This window comes from Erpetoichthys calabaricus, chromosome 7 (genome assembly GCF_900747795.2).
Source record: "Erpetoichthys calabaricus chromosome 7, fErpCal1.3, whole genome shotgun sequence".
In the NCBI taxonomy this organism is placed as follows: Eukaryota; Metazoa; Chordata; class Cladistia; order Polypteriformes; family Polypteridae; genus Erpetoichthys; species Erpetoichthys calabaricus.
The window spans coordinates 20,885,098-20,903,894 of NC_041400.2; the positions used below are offsets into that span (position 1 = coordinate 20,885,098).

General features: G+C 39.0%; 1 protein-coding gene across 1 annotated transcript in view; it reads left to right on the forward strand.

Annotated features, from left to right (window-relative positions):
• Nucleotides 1-18,797, forward strand: part of ugt8 (UDP glycosyltransferase 8) — a 171,535-nt gene that overhangs the window by 130,929 nt on the left and 21,809 nt on the right. Inside the window, exon 3 of the mRNA XM_028804994.2 lies at nt 15,670-15,812. Coding sequence (XP_028660827.2) covers nt 15,670-15,812 — 143 coding nt within the window. The remainder of the gene's footprint in view (nt 1-15,669; nt 15,813-18,797) is intronic.

Sequence of the window (18,797 nt, forward strand, 5' to 3'; positions counted from 1 at the left end):
CTCTCCCCATTGTCTAATTATATTCAAACATTTTTAATTTCCACATGTGAAACTAATCTTAATCTACTACATATATTTGTCAGATCCATCTGTAATGATTCTGCTCATTCTGGGACAGTGTTTCTCAACCTTTTTGGTGTTGCAATGCACTTTTACTCCAATATAACTTCTTATAACTCAAAAGCATGAGGGGGTCATTTTGGTGAATCAAGCTAAGGTTGAGAAACACAGGATATCTTAGGATGTTTGCCATCCCATCTAGTTTAGTGTCACCTGTTAACTGAACAAGGTTGTCAGTTGCATTTTTATAAAGATCATTAATAGGAATTAAACAAAGCAGCACAATCAGTAATGAACAATTCATGGGACAATGAACATTTGCTTTCTGTGTTTGAGTCCGTTTTACACACATCTGCACACCATGTTGTTTTATTGCCACTTGTTTTACTTTTGAACACTAGCCTTTCATGTGGTTCCTTATCAAAGCATTGTGAACATCTAAATTCATTATTTTCACAAGTCACTCTACAATCAAATGATTGTGTGACTTCCTCATGAAAGTGTTAGTATATTAGTAAAACAGTGTATCCTTCTAAACATCTTACATCTGCACTTGATGCACGCTGCTCTGTGTTTTCTTTAATAATTGTTTCTGTTAATTTATGTCAAGCTTAAGTAGTCTATGGACATTAGTGTTGGTTTATGTAATAAGAGAATGTTTGAAAGCATCTAATATTTAGAAATTTCCCAAAATGCACAGAGACATCTGAAAACACCTATAATCCCTAGCTCCTTATGCACTTTTGGATCAGGGACTACAGGTCTTGGCAATTTATTTGATTTCCACTGCTCACCATTTAGTATTTTGTTAGTTGTTGATTTCCTTACATTTGACAGCATTATAACATTTGAATTATCAGCATTTATGGTTTATTTTTATGTGTAGTATATTTCTCCCTAACTGTTCTAACACACTTCACCAAGAATAGTATGGGTACAGAAATCATAAGGCCACATGAACATCCTGATGCCAACCGCTGGAGCTCTTCTATGCCAATGGTCTTGTATTTGGAGCTTACTGTACAGTCATATGAAAAAGTTTGGGAACCCCTCTCAGCCTGCATAATAATTTACTCAACTTTCAACAAAAAAGACAACAGTGGTATGTCTTTCATTTCCTAGGAACATCTGAGTACTGCTGTGTTTTCCGAACAAAGATTTTTAGTGAAGCAGAATTTAGTTGTATGAAATTAAATCAAATGTGAAAAACCAGCAGTGCAAAAATGTGGGTCCCCTTATAATTTTGCTGATTAAATGCATGTAACTGCTCAATGCTGATTACTTGCAACACCAAATTGGTTGGATGCGCTTGTTAATCCTTGAACTTCATAGACAGGGGTGTCCAATCATGAGAAAAGGTGTTTAAGGTGGTCAATTGCAAGATGTGCTTCCCTTTGACTCTCCTCTGAAGAGTGACAGCATGGGATCCTCAAAGCAACTCTCAAAAGATCTGTAAACAAAGATTGTTCAGTCTCATGGTTTAGGGGAAGGCTACAAAAAGCTATCTCAGAGGTTTAAACTGTCAGTTTCAACTGTAAGGAATGGAATCAGGTAATGAAAGGCCACAGGCACAGTTGCTGTTAAACCCAGCAGGTCTGGCAGGCCAAGAAAAATACAGGAGCGGCATATGAGCAGGATTGTGAGAATGGTTACAGACAACCCACAGATCACCTCCAAAGACCTGCAAGAACATCTTGCTGGAGATGGTGTATCTGTACATCGTTCAACAATTCAGCGCAATTTGCACAAAGAATATCCGTATGGCAGAGTGAGGAGAAAGAAGCCCTTTCTGCACTCATGCTACAAACAGAGTCGCTTGTTGTATGCAAATGCTCATTTAGACAAGCCAGATTCATTTTGGAACAAAGTGCTTTGGACTGATGAGACAAAAATTGAGTTATTTGGTCATAACAAAAAGCACTTTGCATGACGGAAGAAGAACACCGCATTCCAAGAAAAACACCTGCTACCTACTGTCAAATTTTGGTGGAGGTTCCATCATGCTGTGGGGCTGTGTGGCTAGTTCAGGGACTGGGGCCCTTGTTAAAGTCAAGGGTCAGATGAATTCAACCCAGTATCAACAATTTCTTCAGGATAATGTTCAAGCATCAGTCACAAAGTTGAAGTTATGCAGGGGTTGGATAGTCCAACAAGACAATGACCCAAAACACAGTTTGAAATCTACAAAGGCATTCATGCAGAGGGAGAAGTACAATGTTCTGGAATGGCCGTCACAGTCCCCTGACTTGAATATCATTGAAAATCTATGGGATGATTTGAAGCAGGCTGTCCATGCTCGGCAGACATCAAATTTAACTGAACTGGAGAGATTTTGTATGGAAGAATGGTCAGAAATACCTCCATCCAGAATCCAGACACTCATCAGAGGCTATAGGAGGACAGCGTCTAGAGGCTGTTAGATTTACAAAAGGAGGCTCAACTAAGTATTGATGTAATATCTCTGTTGGGGTGCCCAAATTTATGCACCTGTCTAATTTTGTTATGATGCATATTACATATTTTCTGTTAATCCAATAAACCTAATGCCACTGCTGAAATACTACTGTTTCCATAAGGCAAGTCATATATTAAAAGGAAGTTGCTACTGTGAAAGCTCAGCCAATGAGAAACAAAAATCTAAAGAATTAAGAAGGGTTCCAAAACTTTTTCATATGACTATTGTAACGGGCGGCCGGGTCCCATGCCCGGCCATGACGTCCCTGCTGCATATGTTCTGGGGGAGCAGCCATCGGCTCCTCAGTACCTCCCTCGGGACGCTTGGTGGCAGCCTCCCTGGGTGACGTTGGTGCCTCAGTTTCCCATAGGGTTCCATGGGAGATGGAGTTCTCCACAATCCTGTGGGGATCTGGGGTGGCTGCCAGGAGGTGCTGCATGGATCCCTGAGCCTTTATGGACACCTGTACAACCCCGACCCGGAAATGCAATTAGCCACAGGTGATCAAGCACCTGGAGCACTTCTGGGTGGGCTATAAAAGGGCCAGCATCCACCGCTCAGGAGCCAGAATCGGGAGAAAGAGGACGAGGTCGCCTGGGAGGAGTGGTGGTGATGCCAGAGGAAGGATTGGGAAGGTTGTCTGTATTACTTGAAGTGCTTTGGGACTGTGTTGGGCCTGTGGGACACGGGAAGGACGTGCCCCACGGCTGAAGAGAAAATAAAAAAGTCTTGTGATTTTACACGTGCCTCTGTGTCAGTCTGTGCCGGGTCGGGAGCTATATAGCGCCTTATTACACTGTATATGCCATTGATCTTGAATTTGGACTCTTATATGTCAATGGTCTATTATTTAGACATTTTCTATGGCCAACGGTCTTGTATTTGGAGCTTACTGTATGTGTAGTATATTTCTCCCTAACTGTTCTAACACACTTCACCAAGAGGAGTATTGGTACAGAAATCATAAGGCCACATGAACATCCTGATGCCAAGCACTGGAGCTCTTCTATGTCAATGGTCTTGTATTTGGAGCTTACTGTATATGCCTTTGATCTTAAATTTGGACCTCTTCTATGGCCAATGGTCTTGTATTTGGAGCTTACTGTATATGCCTTTGATCTTAAATTTGGACCTCTTCTATGGCCAATGGTCTTGTATTTGGAGCCCTTTTATGCCAATGGTCTTTTATTTGATTTGCAGCTTTTATATCAGTGATCTTGTATTATGACAAAAAGTGAACAGGAACTGAACACACCAAAATAAAAATCTTGCTTGAAAGTTAACGACCTTAAGGGACATTGAGGAAGGATTAAGGTGATGTTTAGAAGTGCAGTGCCAGGAAATGTGGAAAAGGAGGGTGTATGGTTGTGCGGCATTTGCAGTAGTGTCAATGTCAATGTCAACTTTATTTATATAGCACATTTGAAACAACATTGGAATGCTGTGGCCAAAGTTGTTGTGAGAAACTCAGTCCAGTGCGCAGGGGTTGTCGGAGGTGGGTGCATGTAGTGGTTTCATAAAGTATTCAGATGCTTCCCGTTAAATCTAAAAGAGCTTGAGAGGATCTGCTAAAAAGAATGAGGTAAAACAGTTCAAATCCAGGTGCTCAAAGCTTGTAGAGACTTAACAAAGAAGACTTGAATCTGTACAGTAACTGCTGTCAAAGAGGCTTCTATAAAGTGTAAAAGTAAGGGTCTGAGTATTCCTATGAATAAGGGGTTTCAGCTTTTGATTTTTAATACTTTGCAAGCCTTTCTGAAAACATATTTTCATTTTGTCATGATGAGTGTTGGTTGAGGGATAGAAAGTGAAAATGTATCCATTTAAGTTAAATCTGTAACACAGTAAAATGTGTAGAAAGTGAAGAGGTCTGAATGAATTGATGAATTTATCCTTAATTGCATTTAACATACTTTTAAACCTACCTGACTACAACTCGTTTGTTTTAAAAATTAGAAGGATGATTAGTTTGTCTAGGCTCATGCATGGGTTTTCATGTTATATGATCAAACCAGAACAAAATATTGTAATGTCAGAAATAGGCTCAGTCCTGCTTAAAACAGTATGAACGTGGAATGGAGATTAAAGTTGTTCTCATGTCAAAGCACGTATCTGTGCCTAACGCAGAGGAATGTAAATTACCTGTCTTTTGGTGCATAATGTGAAGACTTTCTAAGATGGATCTCACATGCAGCCTACAGCAATGTATGCTTTACTCCTATCTGAAGATGCAAAATCAACTTGAACATCTTGCTTTTTCAGTCCTTATTCTGGCATTTTTTGACATATGTGTATTGCTTATGCTGTTCAATCTAGATTAATGGAATCAATCCCCATCACTTATAATAAACTAAATAAATTCCATACAGCCACATGATTGACTTGCGTTAAATTATTTTATAATTGGGAGCTTAGAAGCAAAGCTCTACCTGTATCCATGTGTGTTTACTCCACCGTCTCTAGATTAGGTCCCCATTTCAACAAAATATGCTTTGGGAAACTAAAATGGCCTGGTTTAAGTGAACATGTTTGCAGTCATCCTGCAGTGGACTGGTGGTCCATCTAGTATAAGTTCCTTTTTTGTGACCAGAGCTGTAGGGGGATTTTTGGTTCCCTGTGACCTTAAAAATAGAGAAAGTGTTATCAAAAATACGAACGACTTGATATCCACTCACTTCAGATTTAGTAATGGAAACAGTCTTCTCATATAATAGTCATGGGAAGATTGTTTTTCTGTTTTGGTTTGTTGCTGTGATCTTTTTACTTTATTGGCAACAAAGAAGTTCTATTGCTGGCGAAACAAACCCCAAAAGAAATAAACTGATGACTAAGACACAGTAAAACTATTATAACATCATTAGTGTCAGTCTATCATTATACTACTGCCTATCTTAATTTTTAAATTTATATTAATAAGAAGAAAGTAAACATTTAAGATGAGTTGCACAGATGTGTTCCAAGGTCATCACTTGTGGTGCGTCTACTTCTATTAAAGCATAATTTTTGTTCTCAAATGAAGATGTGGCAAACTTTAATTATAAATTGACTTTAATTATGCAAACTAATATAGAATAATAAGGTTCACAAAAAAATTAGCATCAACAGCTTAGAGCTGGATCTGCTTGTTCCCCCTGGGTGAGGCCGCCATTGTAAATGCGTGCTTAGTAACGTTATCTGGTGCCTGAAGGTAACGTCTGCCTAAAAGTGTCAGTTTGAATTCTGTAGTGAAAGCAACAAAATGCAATTTTTTTAATTTTATTGATTTTTTTTTAAAAATCAAATAACATTCCATACACATACAATACAATACAATTTATTTTTTGTGTACAGTGATCCCTCGCTATATCGCGCTTCGCCTTTCGCGGCTTCACTCCATCGCGGATTTTATATGTAAGCATATTTAAATATATATCGCGGATTTTTTGCTGGTTCGCGGATTTCTGTGGACAATGGGTCTTTTAATTTCTGGTACATGCTTCCTCAGTTGGTTTGCCCAGTTGATTTCATACAAGGGACGCTACTGGCAGATGGCTGAGAAGCTACCCAGTTTACTTTTCTTTCTCTCTCTCTTGCGCTGACTATCTGTGATCCTGACGTAGGGGGTGTGAGCAGGGGGGCTGTTCGCACACCTAGACGATACGGACGCTCGTCTAAAAATGCTGAAAGATTATCTTCACGTTGGCTACCTTCTGTGCAGCTGCTTCCTGAAAGGACATGCTGCACGGTGCTTCGCATACTTAAAAGCTCGAAGGGCACGTATTGATTTTTTTATCTGTCTCTCTCTCTCTGTCTCTGCTCCTGACGGAGGGGGTGTGAGCTGCCGCCTTCAACAGCTTTGTGCCGCGGTGCTTCGCATACTTAAAAGCCAAACAGCCCTATTGATTTGTTTACTCCTTTGAAGAGGAAGATATGTTTGCATTCTTTTAATTGTGAGACAGAACTGGCATCTCTGTCTTGTCATGGAGCACAGTTTAAACTTTTGAAAAAGAGACAAATGTTTGTTTGCAGTGTTTGAATAACATTCCTGTCTCTCTACAACCTCCTGTGTTTCTGCGCAAATCTGTGACCCAAGCATGACAATATAAAAATAACCATATAGACATATGGTTTCTACTTCGCGGATTTTCTTATTTCGCGGGTGGCTCTGGAACGCAACCCCCGCGATGGAGGAGGGATTACTGTAGCCCAAAATCACACAAGAAGTGTCGCAATGGGCTTTAACAGGCCCTGCCTCTTGACAGCCCCCCAGCCTTGAATCTCTAAGAAGACAAGAAAAAACTCCCAAAAAAACCCCTTGTAGGGTAAAAATGAAAGAAACCTTGGGAAAGGCAGTTCAAAGAGAGACCCCTTTCCAGGTAGGTTGGGCGTGCAGTGGGTGTCAAAAAGAAGGGGGTCAATACAATACAATACAATACACAGAACAAAACAAATCCTCAATACAATATAAAAATAAAAATTTTAGAAGTACGGAGTAGAATTTAACAGTAAATGATATTACATAATATGATTTGGATTTGTTTAGACACATTGAGTTATACACATAAGTCAAGATGTGACAAAAAACAATAAATAAAGAAAGGGTTATAAACAATTCAACCCCCACCCCTGAGAAAGAGCGCTAGGCCAGCAGAGTAAAACTTTAAGCTAGTAAAAATAAGTAAATAGATAAATTAAGAAATGAATAAAGATAAATGGAGTAAAAGATGGGAGTGAACCTGCTTCCTCAATTTAAATGTTTATTCTAAAATGTTATTGATTAGATCCTGCCAGGTTCTGAAAAAGTTTTGTACAGATCCTCTAAGTGCAAATTTGATTTTTTTCTTATTTCAAATAGTATATAACATCACTTACCCACTGACTTAAAAAGAGGTGAGTTAGGATTCTTCCAATTGAGCAAGATAAGTCTACGTGCCAGTAGTGAAGTAAAGACGATTCCAGTTTGTTTGTCCTTCTCCACTTTGAGCTCATCTGTGAGTCCACCAAACACAACTGTTAGTGGGTTAGGAGGGATTGTGACGCCAAGGCTGTCTGAAAGGCATTTAAAGATTTTGACCCAGAATGATGTTAATTTGGCGCAGGCCCAAAACATGTGACCCAGTGAGGCCAGAGCCTGACTGCAGCATTCGCATGTTAGATCTTGCCCTGGAAACATTTTGGACAATTTTAAACAAGAGAGATGCGCTCGATATATAATTTTGAGTTGAATAATTCTATTCTTTGCGCATATGTGAATTCTGTGCATGGCTATTTTCTACTCCTTTTCAGAAATGTTGAGTAAGCGATCCTTTTCCCATTGTTCTCTTGGATGCTTTAAAAGGGAGGGACTGTAAAATAGTTTTGTATATTATGGAAATGTTGCATTTCTTTTAAACAAATTTAATTACAAATGACTTTTGTTTTCTTGACAGCAAAGGTGAAGACTGTTTATAGCCTTAATGCATTGCATTTCCTTTATTTTATCTTTTTTTTTCGAATTGCAGCATTTGTATCCAGTGCTTAGGCCCACCTTCTTTTTTTGGGAGTTTTTGTTCTGCCTAAGTGTTGCTCAGATAACCAAAAAAAAAGCTTCAGAGTTTTCTGGTTCTCTCTATTAAATGCATTGTGACCTTTTCCTGTTGTGAGACCAAACGTTCCCTAATATGCTGAACTTGTCTGAAACCAAAAGGATGGTCAGCCCTTTCCAAACAGTTTCACAGACTGGTTGATCCACATCTTTTCCCTCTCATATCATCCTCACTATCTTCATTCTTTCCATCCATCCATCCATTTTCCAACCCGCTGAATCCGAACACAGGGTCACGGGGGTCTGCTGGAGCCAATCCCAGCCAACACAGGGCACAAGGCAGGAAACAATCCTGGGCAGGGTGCCAACCCACCGCAGGACACACACAAACACACCCACGCACCAAGCACACACTAGGGCCAATTTAGAATCGCCAATCCACCTAACCTGCATGTCTTTGGACTGTGGGAGGAAACCGGAGCGCCCGGAGGAAACCCACGCAGACACAGGGAGAACATGCAAACTCCACGCAGGGAGGACCCGGGAATCGAACCCAGGTCCCCAGAGCTCCCAACTGCGAGGCAGCAGCGCTACCCACTGCTTCATTCTTTTCTGTCTTATATTTTGAATCTTACTTGGGGACCTTTTTGCATGAAAATTCTGGTTTGGCCACAATTTTCCAATATGTGTGCAGGCTTCTCTAATGTAAGCATTAACTTACTTATTAATATTAGCCCCCTTTAGATAACAACTAGGGACACATGCAAGATCACCCACCCTTCACTTTACAGAAAAACGATAGGATGTTGGAGCTTGGCCCATATTGATTAGCGTCTGTTATGATTTTGATTGCGATCTTCAGAACTCGCCAAAGGCAGTCTGAGTTTAATGGCCAGTTTTGGCCTACACGGGCCTAAAAAGGGTTTTGGCTTCAAAAGTTCAAAATATTTAATTAATTTCCCAAAATTACAAAAATATTAGGGAAAATCTAGGGAAAGGAAATCATAAACTTCTGGCCAGAGAGATTGATCCAACCTGGAATTTTTATAAATGAAGAATTTATACTCAACAATAAAAGAACAAAAAATGGCAAAAAAAACAAAAAAACAAAAGGATTGCCTGAAATGGAAATCCAAGTTTCAATACAATAAATATAATCCACAAAAAAGTGAATCAAAAGCTCAAGAAAACCAGAAAATCAATACTAATGTATTCTAGAGCAGCAATTTTTGTGGATTGTGATGGTGGGATTTAGAGAGTCTGGTGTGTTTCTCTCTTGGAGGTTTTAGTGTCTGGATTAATTAGCATTACATCGTAGAGTGGGTATCTGTTTAGTTTTCAAGCATTCAGATTTACTAACTTAAGTTTATTGAGCTACAGGAGAGCCCCCTCTTGGGGTTTTGACCGTTCACATTTACCAACATTACATCAATGAGAAGCGAATGCCATGGACTGGCAGTTGGAAAAGAATAGGGCTGTGAAGTTGGTGCAAAACCTTTGACTCCGACTATGACTCATCTTTTAATGGTACAACAGTCTCTGCCTCCGAATCCTCAATTTCTAGTGCCACCACTTTGACTCCAACTCCTCAATTTTTAATTACTCTAATATATTTATTATGTTTATTGAAAATACACAACATACAAGATACAAGGCTTATGCCAGTGTGAATCATCAGTCTACTTTTTAGCACTCTAACCTGTTAAAGTGCAGGTTTAAATCCTGTAGCAATGTTGTTGTGGTTTACAAACACTAACATAAGATGAAACCTACAAAATTAAATGATTACCGTATATACTTGCGGATAAGTTCTCCCGCGGATAAGTCGGAACATGATTTTCTTGTATAATTTCTGGTATTTTATAATGTCGGTCATATAAGTCGAATGTGGAAAACTCACGCTATTGGTCCAAGAGATTATGATATGCTAATGCCCACCTGAGAGAGTAACCACAGAGCATGTGGGTGTGACAATGCGCTGTATCAGCGTGTGCTCCTAACCTCTCTCTCTCTTTCTCTGTTGTACCTACGTGACCACAGTAATACCCAAACTATTCAGAAGCAACATTTGCACTGATTTGTGTTTTTTGTATCTCACACCTTCATACACCTTTATCATAAGCATCCCTTATCTGCAATGGAGCGTTCGATCAGAAGAAAGTATGAAGCTGGATTTAAATTAAACGTTGTTGAAGTAGCAAAAGAAATTGGTAACTGCACTGCTGCAACAGAATTTGATGCATCAGAGAAACTGATGCGAGATTGGAGGAGGCAAGAAGATTAAAAAAATTAAGTGTTGCATTTTTGAACGGGCGTATAAGTCGGGGTCTGATTTTATGATCGATTTTTTCGGTTTCAAGACCCGAATTATGCGTGAGTATATACAGTACTTTAATCAAATTAGTATATGTGAAATTGGACATTTTTACAGATTATATTACAATGTACAGTTGGGTCAGATTCAGAGTTAGTATATTTTTATCAACTCTGACTCCAGTAATCCAATAATTTCTTCTGATTCCGACTCCACAGCCCTGGAAAAGATTGGACCTGTTTGATTTTCATGGACTGGTAAAATATTCTAAGGACCCAGCTAGGGACCTGTGGTTGGGAAACACCGATCTAGAACTTCAGACCATCAATGAAGTACCACTAAATCCTTCAATTTGAAGGCAGAGGGAGGACCCAACAGCAGTGAAGTCAAGGTGGCACTACCTCCTAGGGTTCCACCCAAAAGACACCAAAAATGGTTGCACATTTAAAGATACAGAAACAAAATAATACATGATAAATAAACACAACAAAGTGATTAAAAAATTAAAAATAGCTAAATCTTTAATAAAACAGAGAACATACAGTACATAACATAACAGAATCAGATTATTGTGAGAGCCTCTCATCCACCTGCTGCTCACATTACATTACGGGCTGTGAACATCCTGAATTGAAACGGCAACTCCTGATGTTTAGAATCAAACAGCTCTGAGACGAAAATGGACAAGTCACAATAACATGGAGGGAGTAAGCGGATCGCACACCCTGCATGACTTGAACTTCATGTCTGATAACTGCATGTCTGACACTGCATGTCTGATAGCTGCAGTACATACTATGCAGCCATGTATTTGCTGATCAGAGTGAAGCTAGAAAATATTTGAAAAAACATCTTCTACATACACACCTGTTCTTTCTGCTTCTTTGAAACAGGAGTTTCGGACTACTTTTTTCTTTTCCACTGTAACGGCCGACCCCTTACCCAGCCTGCAGCTACACTAACAAGACTTGTGGCCTGGATAAATTACAGAGATGAATCATATATATATATCAAGCTGTACCTGTAACATAATATTTTCCCCTCAATCGACGGTTTAAACACAAGCACACAAGAGCAGGTATGTCAAATAAATGAATAAATATATTAAATGGAACACAACAACAAAACACTACTGCACATTCCCCACGTGGCAAATATATATGTATATTCCTCCACCAAAACAGCAACGTGAAAACACCATATACTGTATATACACAATAACAAACCCTCCCTTGCCCCTGTAACATGAATAACAACAATGAATGAATTCGGAAATGACAATGATTGTGAACTTGAGTCCGGGTATATTACTGTCCTGAATACGGATAACTGAAAGAATGGATGTGTTTGAATTTCCCGGAAAATGGAACAATCTCACCGTATTAGTCCTCGGCGTGTGGTGGATAATGACATCCAACCCCGGGGTGTCTGCCAATGATTGAACTGAAATAAATCAGGCCAAATGAAAAACAAACTGGATACAAAAGCGCGATGTGAAAAATAGCAGGTAATGATGGTTCGTTGTTGTAAAATGAAAACTCCATCTTTCTCCTTCCTCCTCTCTCTTTTCCCTCCTGATTGTTTAAATAGTAAAGAGCCGGATGTAATTGATTGTGAACAGATGCTTTCGATCTTGGGGCTGCGGTCTCTCTCCGTCATCTGTCCCCTCTGTATTTACGGGGACAACATTCACTGATGCACACATTATAAACAGCAAACGGGACGATGGAAACAAAACGCACTCAGCACAAACATTGAAAACACTATTACTATGTAGCCCCGCTACACCACAAAGTGGAAGGAACACACAATGGCTTTCCTGGTGGCTCTTTCAAAACTAGCGTTGTCCTCTTCAGTGATTGGGTGAAAGTCAAGATGCGGTGTAATGTCTTGTGAACAATGCATTCCTTTTTTATTTTTTCTTCACATTACTGTGGTTTTAGAGGACCAAATTGTACTGGACTTTTGTACCTCTTTGCTGACCTGTGTTACATGTCCTTGACTGGGAACAGCTTGCACTGGAAGTAAAAACACATGATTAAAAAAAAAAAAACAGCCACAGGTGGTCCTCATTTTCACACATTTCAGAGTCCCTTCAGTAAACTGGAGAGGTCAGGCTGGACATGCGCATATATACCCAAGCGTATGGAGGTTACTGCAAGGCCAATTGGACTGCCCTTTCAGCCTTAAACAGGCTTGCAGCACTCAACACAAGTACAAATAAACATGCTACAAAAAGCAACTTTTTTTTTTTAGAGAACTACATCTGTCACACGAAACCTCACTAACCATCGGCTCCTGAACCTTGATCTTGACCTTAATTGAGAGCTTTTGATGTGATAAGAGTAACACAACTCACGAATTAAAGGTGTGGGCTACTTCAACTGCATTATTGGGATTTGACTTCTTCTTATGGTTGACAGGAAAAGAACAGCAGTGCAGGCATGCAGCAACATCTGTTGACAGTGAAGCAGTTTGCGGAAAATTATGTGAAGTTCAGTGCGTAGACGATTTCACACCGACCATCACAGAGTTAAAGAAAATGTGAAGGATGTCACTTCCCATGTTAAAGGAACACAGACTCCTAAGAAAAAAGAACCTGCTCTGCCCTTTCTTCTGTAGTTCCTCTGTGTTCCAAGACTAGTCCAACCTGTTGAAATCTAAGTAATCGACGTTAACATTTGCTGTCCACTATAAATGCATATGTCATAAATGTAGTGTTAATGTTTGTGATGTACAGTACTATATATTGGATTGACAAATGAAATTAGTTTTATTACTACAGATATTTGTGATGCACCATCTGTTAGAAAGACAAATTCAATGCATATGTTTCTTTCATATGCCATTTGATATGGGATTTGTAAAAGCAGTGTACATGTTTCTAAAGCATCATCTATTGGAATTACAAATGAAATGCATTTTATTATATGTTTGTGATGTGCCATCTGTTAGAAAGACAAATTCAATGAACATGTCTCTATTATATACCATCCATCCATCCATTTTCCAACCCACTGAATCTGAACACAGAGTCACGGGGGTCTGCCGGAGCCAATTCCAGCCAACACAGGGCACAAGGCAGGAACCAATCCCGGGCAGGGTGCCAACCCACCGCAGGACACACACAAACACATCCACACACCAAGCACACACTAGGGCCAATTTAGAATCGCCAATCCACCTAACCAGCATGTCTTTGGACTGTGGGAGGAAACCGGAGCGCCTGGAGGAAACCCACGCAGACACGGGGAGAACAAGCAAACTCCACGCAGGGAGGACCCGGGAATCGAACCCAGGTCCCCAGGTCTCCCAACTGCAAGGCAGCAGCGCTACCCACAGTGCCACCGTGCCGTCCCTATTATATACCATCTGGTATGAAATTTGTAAAAGCAGTTTTAATGTTTGTGATACTACATCTATTAGATTGACAAATGCAATGAATTTTATAAATGCAAATGTGGGTGATGCGTCATCTGTTGGAATGACAAATTCAATGCATATGTCTCTGTTATATGCCATTTGGTATTGGATTCACAAAGGCAGTTTTAATGTTTGTGGAATAACGGAGACATAGCAACAGGACGGATACACAGACATGTATCCTTTCATTAAGGTGGAAGAAGATATGTGCACAACCTCTTTTTTTTATATACAGTACATCTTTGTTGCTGTGGTAACTGTTCTGAATCACATAACCATAATATCAAAGTCCTGGGGAAAAACAAACAATGAGAGATGGTGGTGGTTGTTGTAAATGTGATGTCCTTTTTAATACTGAACCCTTTATCTCAGTTGGAAATACACAATACACTTATTTCATAGTGAGATAAACAGTATTTCATTTGCCAGCTCCTTCACCTTTGTTTAAATGGCTCATATCTATTGTAGATTTAATAGATTTCATTAGTGTTGACTTAAAATATAGATTGATACCAGCCTAACGATAAAGGGCTTTGTTTTCCAGTCTGCATTAATATGGTTGTAAGTGGACGACATTGGCAGGTTTTGTTTTTTTTTTCCTATTCAGATTTGCCTGGTTTTATGTTTGTTCACTGGGTGTAAAGGTGATAGAGCACTCATTCGGTGATTTCTCACAATGATCTTGGTGGTTTACTTAGCCTATCCGTTACTTTTTTAGTTTTATTTACAGCAACTTCATAAAGTATTCAGACCCCTTCACTTTTTTCACATTTTGCTAGGCTGCAGCCTTGTGCTAAAATCTTTTCAATTATTTTTTTCACCACATCAAGCAACATTCAGTACTCCAGAATGATAAAGAAAAGACAGGATTTTAAATATATTAAAAATAAATAACTGAAATATCACTTTGACACAAGCATTCAGATATTTTACTCAGTACTTAGTTGAAGCTCCTTTGGCAGAGATTCCAGCCTGGAGTCTTCTTGGGTCTGACGCAACAAGCTGGATTTGGGGATTTTTTTTTTTGTCATTCTTCTGTGCAGATCTTCTCAAGCTGCGTCAGGTTGGATAGAGACCATCAGTAGACAGCTGTCTTCAGAGTTGTTCAATTGGATTCAAGTCCTTGGCCAGGCTATAGCAGGAATATTTAAGGACATCCCAAGAATTGTCCCTATGCCACAAGTGTGTTGTATTTAGGGTCATATCGTCCTGATCAGCCTGAGGCCAGAGCACTGTGGAGCAGGTTTTCATTAACGATATCTCTGTACTAGGCTTTGTTCAGCTTTCCATCAACCCTTTCTAGTCTTCTAGTCTTAGTCTGGGGTTGTTTTTCTTCATCTATGATACTGCCACCACCATGCTTTACTGTTGGAATGGTATCACACAGGTTAAGCCTGGTTTACTGCAGACACGACACTAATCTTAACTTCATCAGACCAGAGAATTTTGCATTGTCACAGACTGAGAGTCCTTTCGGTACCTTTTTGCAAACTCCAAGCAGGCTTCCATGTGTTATGTTTACTGAGGTGAGGCTTCTGTTATACCACTCTGTCATAAAGCCTATATCACAGGAGTTTTGTGGTGATGGTTGTCTGTCTGAAAGTTTCTGCCATCTTCACACAGGGTCTTTGGGGTTCAGCCAGAGTGACCATTGGGTTCTTGGTCACCTCTTGGGAACAAATACAATAAAAAATAGGAAGAGAAAAGACATATTATGCACTGCGGTGGGCTGGCGCCCTGCCCGGGGTTTGTTTCCTGCCTTGTGCCCTGTGTTGGCTGGGATTGGCTTCAGCAGACCCCCGTGACCCTGTAGTTAGGATATAGCAGGTTGGATAATGGATGGATGGATGAATATTATGCAAGCTTTTAATGCATAAAAATATGAAAATAACAATATATTTTTTGGTTATTTAGGAATTTCTGTCCTGGGCTGATGCAACAGAAGACACTGGTTTTGTTTTAGTCTCATTTGGAGCTGGAGTCAAGTACCTATCTGATGATATTGCACATAAATTGGCTGGAGCACTTGGGCGTCTTCCTCAGAAGGTGATCTGGAGGTTAGTGCAACTCTTCATTTAATTATTTAAGGATTAATGGATACTGAATTGTTTGTTTTGGGAGTTGGGATGGTATATGTGTGTTAATTTTTTCAAAATGCATTCTTATCGTGAATTGTCATTTCCTTTTAAAGCTGCCAGTTGCTGAACTGAAAGATACAAAATGCCAGCCAAGCACATCCCCAAGTCTTCTATAGCAGAGCTTTTTAAGGAATACTTTATCCAAATATTTTGTATTTTTTAAATGTTACTTACTCCCCATAGTTTATAGTGAAGGATGAGAAAAATATTCGATCTCATGTTTTCATGCAGAATGAATATAACAGCATTTCTGATAGTATAGGCAGCTATGGTGTCCTTGCTTGGACAACAGCAAATAATCCATGAATCTAATGCAAGTCTTCTCACATTATCCACGTGTCATGTCATCCAGACATATACAGTATCTAATGTTCCAAACACATGTATTTTTACTAAAATAATGTTAAATAAATCACTCCTGAAAATGCTCACATGAACAAAAATAGAACGCACTCAAATGTGACTAAGCACTTGAATTGATGGCACGCCTCCCTCTCTCTCCTATTGGTCAAGAATCCAGTCCAGCAATAGCATATATTGGCTAACATGGCACTTCACAAAGAGCTGCACAATTAATTGTATATTAATTGCGATTATAATTACACACTCATTGTGAAAAGTGGCGATTACTATATTCCATTTAATACTGTCGCTGTTTCAGAGGTGAGGTTTCTGTTCTTGCGTAGAAAATCTTCAAATTTTCATCTGCAAACTGTTTATATTAATTTTTAATAATAATAATAATTAACTGAATTTACAGGGCTTACAGGTATTACAAGCATTACTTTGTATTGTACTAATTTATGCATTTGTTCCAGTCAGCTTCTTTTTCAATTATTTGATTAAATAGGAATGGGAAATAAGTACATAGCACAGAACCTGTTTTAGTTAATCTGTAACCTGCGAACAGATGGATGGCCATATGACTAGGGATTACCAAATTAGTTTACAGCTTGGGGAAGGAAGGAGTGCCGAGCTGCTGAAAAGATCAAACACTTTGATCAGAGTCATTTGTCATCAGGTCCTGATGGCCAATCAAATGCGTGCAATGTCACATGTTAGAAAACCCCCATGTGTGCATTTTAGCTTAAATATGGCTCGCCTGATAGAATGAAAAAAAGGAGAAGAGAAATAAAAACAATGACAGAAGGGTGACGTCAGAGATCAAGAGACATCTGATTTGGAGATCAGAAAATGAAACTATGAACAACACTGATCGCTAAACCAAAAGCCGCCTAGAACATTCACATTCCTGACATTTCTGATTTTCAGTAAGCTTTTCTAGAACTGTTTATATCCAAACTTTGGTATTTGTTTTATTTTCTATTATATTCTCCTCAATTTTGGTATTGTTATACACTAATACATACCACATTGATTTTATATTATCTATACTTAGTCTTAAATCTAGAATGGTTGAAATAATAAATGGCTACCAACTGTGAGTTTGATCCTACCATGCTATAAATAGGGTTTGTCAAGGCTATTGAGGTTGCCCTCAATAATTAGAACGACTGTGATAAAAGCAAGACATATTTTGGTTAGTAAGTAGCATATAATCGCTTTTCTGTGTGTCACATTGACAGCAACACGTTTGTTAGGTCTGATGACAGTGACTATACAGGTAGTCGTCAACTTAAGGATCTATATGTCATACGACCAGTCCACTTACAGTACAAACACTATCGGCAAATGACATTGGTTCTGCTCAATACTTTGTCTGGATAGCATAACTATATGTGTGTATGCATCTGTGTGTGTGTGTTAATCCTCAAGAACGAGAGTAGATGAGCCCATAAACGTCCCTAGTAAGTCTCAAATTTCACGATAATACAGTTTCCCTGTTACAAAGTGCTTTTAACAACAAATGAGTACTGTAACCAATCAAAGAGACATTTCCTAACCGCGAGCGCATTGGCAAATCAAAATCACTCGCATCATATGACCAATGATAGCCAAACATGCTGAACTCATTTTCAGGAGTCTGGTCCCTAAGAACATCTTTCAAAAAGTGTGAATTTGCCAAAATCTTCAGAAAATCAACCTATAACTTTTATATGTTATAGAAACAAAATGAAGAGAATTGTCTTTATTTTGGTTTAAATAATGTTAATGTTTAATTAATGATGATGTTAATCAGAAATGCATGCTATGCAAATTGTTGAAGCACTGCTGTTAAAAATTTATAAAATTCAACCACACAGTGCAAAACTAATGAAGCTGCACTAAGTCCCAGTAATGTGAGGTTGGCAACGCATATAATCATTACTTGTTTACACTACAACGCATGTCTCTATCCAGAAAAGCTACTGAAAGCATAATCGGATAACAGAAGTCATTGTGGTTTATTTGTTAAAAGGTTAGGCTCTGATTGAAACGGTGCACTATGAAGATTTTATACGTTTCTCCTACATTTTTTCCATAGTTGCATTGTCTTTATTCCAAATGTTGGGCAGAAATTAAAAAAAAAAGATCTGAAACAAGTGACAGTTTTTGCAACAGCAACTGATTTGTGGTTGGAGAGAACTATGGAAACGTGCCTGAGCATAATTGTTTATTATGTTCATGAGGAATTTACGCTGAAAAGCAGATGCTTGCAAGCAACATACTTTCATCACAAAGACTGACCGCCTAGGGCTTGCAGGAGGAAGTAGCAAGTTTGCAAGAGTACATATAGCAGAGCAGATGTCATGAATGCCATTGCTGTCAGTGACTGAACCGAACTCCAGTGCTTTGGCCATAGGCTAACACTTGGCATTTAAAAGTAAACACTGCATACCATGGTGGCTATACTGTTGTAATATTGCCATATCTTATATATGATAATGTGCAAATACTGTGTAAGCATATAGTGAACTTGAGAAGTGATGTTCTTGTATTAATTTGACAGGGCCGTATTTGTAT